This window comes from Myotis davidii, unplaced genomic scaffold, assembly GCF_000327345.1.
Source record: "Myotis davidii unplaced genomic scaffold, ASM32734v1 scaffold96, whole genome shotgun sequence".
Classification (NCBI taxonomy): Eukaryota; Metazoa; Chordata; class Mammalia; order Chiroptera; family Vespertilionidae; genus Myotis; species Myotis davidii.
This window is the reverse complement of record NW_006289416.1, coordinates 1,743,078-1,752,087: the sequence shown is the minus strand read 5'-3', so window position 1 is coordinate 1,752,087 and position 9,010 is coordinate 1,743,078. Positions and strand designations below refer to the sequence as shown.

Here is a 9,010-nt window from a genome sequence, read left to right as displayed (position 1 = left end):
TACTCAAGTATTTATTCTTTATTGTTTGGGTAACATAATGGCAAAACTAGTTACCAGATTTTTCAGATTTCATTCTCTAGGATTGTATATTACTAGAATACCTGTTACAGTGGATAAATTAAAAATTCCTTCTTTTTTTTGGTGTTGTTTCTGCATACAGACCTAACCTGTTCAAAATACCCTGAATGACATATATTCAATGATTTTTTTAAATGGTTGATTGATTCACTTGTAACCTGAAATCCCACCATAAGGGAAGACTAAGTAGCTTAAAAACAAACAAACAAAACACTGAAGCCCAGAAAGCAATAAGTTCCTTTGTATATATTTATACTGTTCACATGATTACAGAAAAGCAAAGTAACAGAAAAGATTTTTTTCTTCAATTCTACCCCAGCTGCGTGGAAAGTGAAAAGTGAACAGCAACACACAGCAGAGGCCATATGTGCTCTACCATGTAATCAGGAATATAAAGGACATGAATAAGTGTTACCTCGAATTCTTAAAACCAAAGGCTCTATGCTGGTTTATGATAATAATCAGGAGAAGCCCACCTTAATCCTATGTCAAGTGACATTCTGCCAGCCCCTTCAGAGTCCAATAACTTTATACTGATATACAAGTAAACCTTTAACATATGTATTGATTTTTATGACTGAGCTCCTTAAGATTCTGCCAATATGGCACCTTCCTCTGGAGTCCAGGGGTTGCTTAACTTTCTTCTTCCAAGAACTTGCCCACATCTCTGTTTCTTGCTGTAGACTTTCCATCTCAGAAAGACCATGAAAGACAGGCAACTTTGCAGGTACACTTACCTTCACTTTCTGAGATCAAAGGCCACTTCTTAGCAAATGTCCTTTTTCTGTTCACACCCCAGGAAGCATAGTCGCCCCACTCTCCTCAGACAGTCACAGTGAAGGCCCATTGAAGAAGCTTTTCCAGGTCATGATATTTAGGAACTTGGAAACAGTGTTGGGACACCTCATGGTGCCATATGAACATAAGATCCATGTGCAGAATGAACCATAACAGTAGGACATAGGAAACTTTTGTTTAAGATGACAACATATTTGAAAGTTGGGTGTATTTTATTTACAAGTAACATTTAGATACAGAGGTTAATCAGATGTTTCCAAAGATCCCCACTATATTAGCAAAGACACACCAGAGAGGGAATATAGCGAGTTCATGTGTTTCCGCCATGTGACAGCAAGATCCAAGGCTGGTTATATCCAGAAGGCTTAGTAGACATAGTGCCAGATTACTTGCAAACTACAAGCATTGGGGTTTATACTTTATTTATGAATACTCCTAAATAATGTTCCTTAGTACCTTCATTCCTACCATCTATACTGTAGTGCTATCACATCAATGATATGCCTTCAGCTCAACTTAAACTCATTATTTGATTGTCATGAGTTCTGCTGAAAAAGTTTATGAATAAACCTTATTTAAATTGTAACCCCTCTGCTTTCTCCCACAGCCATTCTCCTGTGAATTTATTCCAGGTGTGCATTGTGTGAGACAGTCTAGCAAAGCTTCTAAGAGATTGCTGTCATTCATGTACCCTATCAATAGTATCCATTATGGAAAATGTTACATTGGAATTTTATAAATATATCTTAATATCAGTCATACTTTATATGTAAATACTTGGCTTTTTTAAAAAAAAAAACACTACCAAATATAGCCATTGATACTCTAAAACCAAAAGGTTTTTTACACAGGTAAAATTCTTCCTCTTTTCCCAGGAAATAAGATTCTAAAACTCCAGGAAGATCTGAATTATCCACTTGGGGATGAAGCAGCAGTCATACTGTTGCAATAGAGAGCTTTATTCATATACACACGTGTTACTCATTCCTGATGTGCATGGTTTTCATTATCTCAAGAAAATGATTCAGATTTATGGATGGGAAAAGGGAAGTTCTTATTAGTAAGGAACTAGTGCAAATGCATAGCCTAATGGCAATGCCGCATTTATAGGCCCCAGAGATCCTTTCAAGAGCACTGCACCCAGAGTCAGACCCTAGTGTATGTCCAGGATGAAATCTACAATTCTAGTTGCTATTCATGGGGCTACTAAAGAACTGAGTCAATGACAACTTATGCATATAGATGTAATTGTCTTAATTTTGAAATGAAGAGAAATCCATATTTCCAAAGGATTTCTGCACAGAGAATAAACACCAACTATCAAACAACTGAAACCAAAAGACTGAGATCTTAAAAATTATATATATATATATCTTCATAAGATCCTGAGGGACTCAGTCTTAGAATTTGCCTTTGCTCAATTTGACCTTCAGTTCCATATTGAAGATTGAAACTCCAATCTTTTCCCTTTCCAGCAAGCCTTTTTAAACTATAATGAACACAGAAATTACTCAATATTACAGCAAAAAAGGACTATTGGTTAAATTCACAGAAAGAATGTATAAAAGGCAGAAATCAATAGACAGAATCATGTTTTTAAAAATAAATGTGCTGCAAAACTACTTTGCAATTACAATATCGGGTTTGGCCCCACAATGTTTAAGAGGCACTGCATTAATATAAACAGAATCATCTAACGCACTTTTTCAAAACAGTGCTTCTCAGCCAGGGCTCGTATGAATTCATTCTGCCGCTAGGTGCCAATGGCACTTTTGGTTTGCTTTACTGGCAACATGTTGGCTACGCATCCTATGCTAAGAGAAAGGCTGAAAGACGAGCATATGACAAAAGCCAAATCCACCGTGTTACTTCTTTTCATGCTTCTTGGTTAATTGCCCCACGCCCAGCTGGAAGCTGCCCCGGTTGTCACCGTCTCTCTCTTCCCTCTGCCGGCTCTCCTGGGAGACTTGTCGCACAGCCTGCAGGATGGCATTCTGCACAATCTGTTTGCTGGCATTCTGCAGCCTCACCTCTTCAGGCTCGTTTCCAGTTTTCTCGCCTAGACAAAAATATGAAAGGGAGGTGAAAACAACAAAATCAATTTCAGGAACTGTGACAGGAAGGGGCAGGTAGAAAAGGTGAAAGCGGAGGGAAGACTATAAGAATATACGAGGGTAGCCCAGCTAATTGTGAGGAGCTCTCTGTAGCACATACCACTCTTGCCTCCCTTTCTCCCTTTCTCCCTTTCTCCCTTTCCAATAGAATCTGCATTTGTTTGCCCCAGCAATGCGCCCAATTTATATTCTCACCATCCCAGAATCCTCTGCTGCTAGCAGGGTAATGAGTCATAGTCTTGGCCAAGGAAACTCCTGGGAAAGTTTTGGAAAGTGAGAGGCTCATAGCCCCTTTGGCCTTTGGCACCTCCCCTGGATGCAGACATACTGCTTGTAGGTGCTGCAACCATCTAACAATAAGCATGGAGAGGAATGCCAACATTCTGGGCATTGTTGGGAGACAAAAGGATCCAGTTCTGAAGGTATCATTGAGCATCTGCACCAGCCCTGGACCATGTACTTTTGGATGTGTTTACGTGTGAGATCAATAAACCCCTTTTTGTTAAGTCCGCCACTAGTCAGGTTTTATGTTGCTAGCACCCAAAAATATGCCTAATAGATGTGGGCTCACTGGGGCTGAAAAATAGCTTGTGACTGAATTCATATTAAACACAACCCTGCTCCTGTAATAGCATCCCAAAGAATGAAGCTATTCATTCATCAGAATCTGTTCTCCATGATCTAGAACAGGGGTGGGCAAACTTTTTCTATGGAGGACCAGATAGGGAATATTTGGGGCTGCTGGCCATACCACCTCTCTAAAAACCATTCAACTCTACTACTGTATCATGAGATCAGCTATTGACAATACATCAGTGAATGCATAAGGCTTTGTTCCAGTAACTCTTTATTTACAAGAAAAGTAAAAAACTACGTTGCAGATTTGGCTCATGGACCGGGTTGCCAACCCCTGACTTAGAATGGTGGGAATTTTCTAATTAGAAAGGCAAGGCAATATACCCAACATTGACTCTTCCCCTTCTTCCTTAGTTAAAAACAAGTCAAAACGTTAATTTTATTTGACCAGCTATATAACTAGGTACAGGTAAGTTCTAACCAATGGGTGGGAGTTTGTTTAGTGAAAATTCTGTAAAAGGTCTTTAAAAGGGAAGAGGCAGATAAAGGCCCTTTACCCTCTCCCTTCCTGCTGCCTGCAGCTCAGACACATGGTTGTCTTTCCAAGGGGCTCTGGCTGACCATGAGGGAACCTTTAGAATGGAAGCCATTTTCACGGATTTGGAAGGAAAAAGTTAGAAAGGGCCTAAGATTCTAATCACCATATTAGACTACATTAGTCCTTAACTGCTCACCTCTAGGCCTCTTTTATATTAGAATATATATATAATTTAAGGCAGTGTTATTTTGTATTTTATTTTACTATGCATCAAACTTATTACCAATTCATATATAGCAGAATGATCACGAATCTAACATTTGACTAAAGTGCAATCGTGAAAATGTTAAAGCCCACCTGTTTATATTTATAGTGACAAATAAAATGGGCATCATTCCTTGTTCGAAATCATCTTTTCAGATGTTCCTTCTATTTAAATACTCTGCTACCATGCAAATGTATTTTAAATTGGCAAAGGATGGTTTTAACCAGGATTGATTCATGAACAACGGAATTTATGCACCCGTAAGAACATCGCATAAGAGAATATTGAGTCATTCTAGAAGGCCAGACAGCTCTTATCCCTTTAGACGTATAACTGTCATTTATTCAGCATTTGCATCACTAGCACACCCTCCTGAGGGATTTACAGGCCAATAAACAAGGCAAGATGAATCTATCCAAAACTAGAAAACAATACTCATTCTCCGCCCCCTTAAAAAAAATAAAAATAAACAGGATAAAATCAGCAATCTACACCAAACCTAGCAAAGGAGTCCAGAGCTACGCTATATAACAGATTAAAACTGTAAAAGCAGCAGAGAAGAATTCTTTAAATATTCTCTGTAGAAAAAGAATGAATAGTAATATTAAGAGACATGAGGGCACAGCAATTAAGAATGTGCATTTTAAATACTTTAGAATTAAGTTCAAGTTATTTTTTGTATATAGAGATTTTTATTGATTTTAGGAAGGGAGAGAGAGAGAGAGAGAGAGAGAGAGAGTGAGATAGAACCTTTAGTGATTCTAGAGAGATAGAAGAAGGGAGAAACACAAAAGAAACATCAATCAACTTGCCTCCGACATGCCCCACACTGGGAATTGAGCCCACAACCCAGGCATGTACCCTGACTGAGAATTCAACCATGACCTCCTGGTTCATAGGTCGCCACTCAACCACTGAGCAACACTGTCTGAGCAAGAGTTCAAGCCCTGACCAGTTTGGCTCAGTGGATAGAGCATCAGCCTGCGGACTGAGGGGTCCCAGGTTCAATTCCGTCAAGGGCATGTACCTTGGTTGCAGGCACATCCCCAGTAGGGGCTGTGCAGGAGGCAGCTGATCAATGTTTCTCTCTCATCGATGTTTCTAACTCTCTATCCCTCTCCCTTCCTCTCTGTAAACAATCAATAAAATATATATATTTTTAAAATAGTTCAAGTTCCTTCTGTCACTTATAGCCATGTGATCTTGAGCAAGTCACCTCGCTCTCTAAGCCTGTTTGCACACCTGTAAGAAGGGCAAGCAGTACCTATTAGGATGGTTGCTAGAGAATTAAGTGACATAACAACTGTTCAGCACTTAGTGTAGTTCCTGAGCACTTAGTATCCACCATTGTCTATTGGTTGGGTTACAGATTAGGCTGTTGTAACAGAGAAACAGAACTAAAGCAGCTCACTCCAGAGAGAGATATTTATTGCTCTCTGAATAACAGCTCAGAGGTGCCTCAGTATGTAGGGGGCTGTGCTCCACCAGGTTATCTAAGGGCTCAGCTCCCTTCCATCTTCCTGCTCTGCCATTTCCTACTCTACTGGCCTCAACTGCGTGAGTAGAGCTGGTTAACTAATATGCCATTTGGGGCTGGAAGGGAGCCAAAGAGAAAATGGAGGGCAAGCAATTTCCCTCTAAAGAGTTGTCATAGAAATTGCAAGCATCACTCTGCTCATTTGCTACTGGGGGAAACTGAGTCATGTGGTGGTCACATCTAGCCACATGGGAGGCTAGCCACAGACTGCAATGCCTGTGCTCAGTGTGGGCCAGTCACCTGGGGCCTGAGAGGCTGGATCAAGATGTAAGAGCTCAGCCATTTAGGAGGAGGAAACCGCCCCGGCCCCTGTCCTGGGAAGGCACTGCGGGCAGGCTACGCATTTTCAGGATTGATGTTGTCCACCATAATAACCGACTGGTGCTCCTATGGCATTCATTTTAAAGGAAAAGGCATTTGCGAACGCCCTGGTGGAGACCCTTAATATAAGTACAGTGTGCAAAAGTGCATTACAGCCAACAGAAGGCAGAGTCAGCCACAGAAACCCTGCGTTTTGCCATTTACTTACATGCACTACATTTATTTGAAATTAATAAATCTAGGCCAATTGCCTCGTTTTAAATGATGCAAATGTCCTCCAGCCTAATTAGCATTTACAAGATCGTACTGGTATTTCACAAAAGATGATGAATTGATGTAATTAGCTTTAAACTCTAAATGCCCAATATAAATGCATTGAAGTCAAGATTGTGAAGTAACTAACTTTGCCTTCTGTGTCTTTCCACCTCAAATTATTACCCTCCTTCCCCCGCCCAACACCACACATGCAGGCCCCCCTGGGGTCATGCTTCCCTGTGACACCCAGCCCACCCATGGGGCCAGCCTGCCACAGACTCCCCTGAGCTCCATGCCCTCTCCCTGCCCTTCCCAGCCTGCTGTTTCAGGTGCCATCCTCACCAGTTCAGTGGAAAGGGTCTGGGGAACTCAATTGCAATGTGGTTAATAAATGGTCTTAAGTCCTTATTTATATCACTAAAATTGTGCTTCTATCGACCATAGGAAGATCCTCCTGATAAAAATGTACATTGTTTTTCCCCTAAGAATCTAAGTGCCACTTGCCTCTACATTAACCCTATTACATTCCAGTGAGGTGGGTTTTAGAAAAAGTTAGTGTTCCCACTGTGAGGCAGAATCCGATTAGTGATTTTTTTCCTGGGATCACACAGAGAATGTGGCAGAGGTTTTGTCATACGCACTGTCTCTCCCCATTGGGTCACTAAATATGCGAGTGCCTCTTAGGGCTCCGCCACCACTGACTGTCCACATTCTCCAACACATGGTGCTGCTGAGGGGGACCACGGAGCATATTTTTATCTTCCCCACTGATTGCTTGAAACTATAAAGACATATTATCATTCATCAATGACTAGCCTATGGAACGCAGAGAACAAGAACTAATTCTGGTCCCTTAATTAATGGAATGATAGTCTATTTTCCAGCTCTGTAACTACAGGAATTTTTCATGAAGGACCAGATGTTAGATCTCATTCATCTACACCGATAGCTAATAAAGCCATCCTGCTTGCCCTGCTGGGTCACTGAGTCACAAGTGATATGACTTCCCAGCAACAGAGAGGCACAGCCTCTGAGTCCCAATAAAACTTGAAAAGGAGAAGACAATTATAATCTAGAAATCAAGTTTTGAGTATTTTGGCCAAGAAGAGTAGAGGTAATTTTGAAAAAGAACAACAAATAGGGAGCACCTAATTTAGCAGCTTTCAATACCAGCCATAAAGCTGAAGTGCAGTCACGCACCACTTAACGATGGGAATGCGGTCTGAGAAAAGCACCATCAGGTAATTTCGTCCTTGTGCAAACATTGTGGAATGACTGACACAAACCTAGACGGCATGTCCTACTACACACATAGACTATATGGCATAGCCGATTGCTACTACAAGTCTGCACCTGCGGTACAGACTAAATCAAGCACAGGAGAAAACGATGCAACAGCCATTGCGAAAAATTTGATAAATCAGACTACATTAAACTAAGTGTGTATTGTCATGGAAACACACCACACACACACACACACACACACACACAGTTAAAAGGCTTATCATTTGAGGAAATTGAGGCAGGAGAAATGCTATCTTGGAAATGTTTTAAGAATTTCTTTTCTGAACACTCAGATAACAACTCCATCAAGACTGGGTTAAGAGTTCAGAGACACCCAAAAGAATGTTTTGACGACCTCACAGGTTTCTGCAAAATTTAGCTGCAGGTTTTTCTCCTTTCATCCCGAAAGACTCGGGAAATCTAACTCCTCCCAGGTCCTAGTTTCTTGCTTCAGAATTTCCATGAAGAAGGATTTAGGAATGGCAATCAGAGAAAAGGGAAACCAAGAATTTGTTCTGAAACTGAGGTGTGCATGACACTTTACGCAGGGCTGATAAAATGCCTATTTTTCATATCCAACAGGGGGAGGGATGGGGATGAGGCCATTGCCCTCCTTCTGACCTTCTCTAACCGCTCACTTCTTCACAGTGGCCGTGTCACCCAGTTTCCACCCTCCCCTCCCAAAGCCACCAAGCAAACCTGGCTGGCCCAACTGTGGGCTCCTGCGTTCCTGCCCTAGGGATATGCCAGAAAGGAGTCCGGAAATTGGAAGTCAGGTATTTAAGCGACAGAAAATGTAGGCACCATGTGAGCCTGTGTATTAAAATGGCCATACTAGACCTGAAGAGAACACAGAACAAACCCTGGGACCCTGAGGGTGACGTACTCTTCCCACTCTCGGAGCCAGGTCTTTACCCCAACACCACTTCCCCCTCAGAGCTCTGCGGCCAGACCACCACCACCTAGGCTGCATCCCTGCCCGGTTCTGTAGCCTCTGCTGCCCCTTGGTGGCCACTCCTAGGGTTGCCACAGACTCAGGGACAGGACGTCCTTTGGCAGAAAGTGGGCAGCCCTGATTCCTGGGTTGGGTAGTGTGTCTGTGTGTGTGTTTTTTCTGTGTGTGTGTGTGTGTGTGTGTGTGTGTGTGTGTGAATGTGTGAGTGTATGAGTGTGTGTGAATGTGTGGCTGTCTCAGTGTGTAAATAAGTGTGTTACTATAGGGGAAATCCTTGAAATCTCCATGA

The 9,010-nt window shown here is 41.7% G+C and overlaps 1 protein-coding gene across 1 annotated transcript in view; it reads right to left on the bottom strand.

The window, feature by feature from the left end:
• Nucleotides 1–1,067: 1,067 nt before the first annotated feature.
• The window catches only part of LOC102773719 (chromosome unknown open reading frame, human C18orf42), a 30,140-nt gene continuing 22,197 nt past the window's right edge, over nucleotides 1,068–9,010 (bottom strand). The window contains exon 2 of the mRNA XM_006761849.2: nucleotides 1,068–2,935. Coding sequence (XP_006761912.1) covers nucleotides 2,742–2,935 — 194 coding nt within the window. The 3' untranslated portion in view covers nucleotides 1,068–2,741. The remainder of the gene's footprint in view (nucleotides 2,936–9,010) is intronic.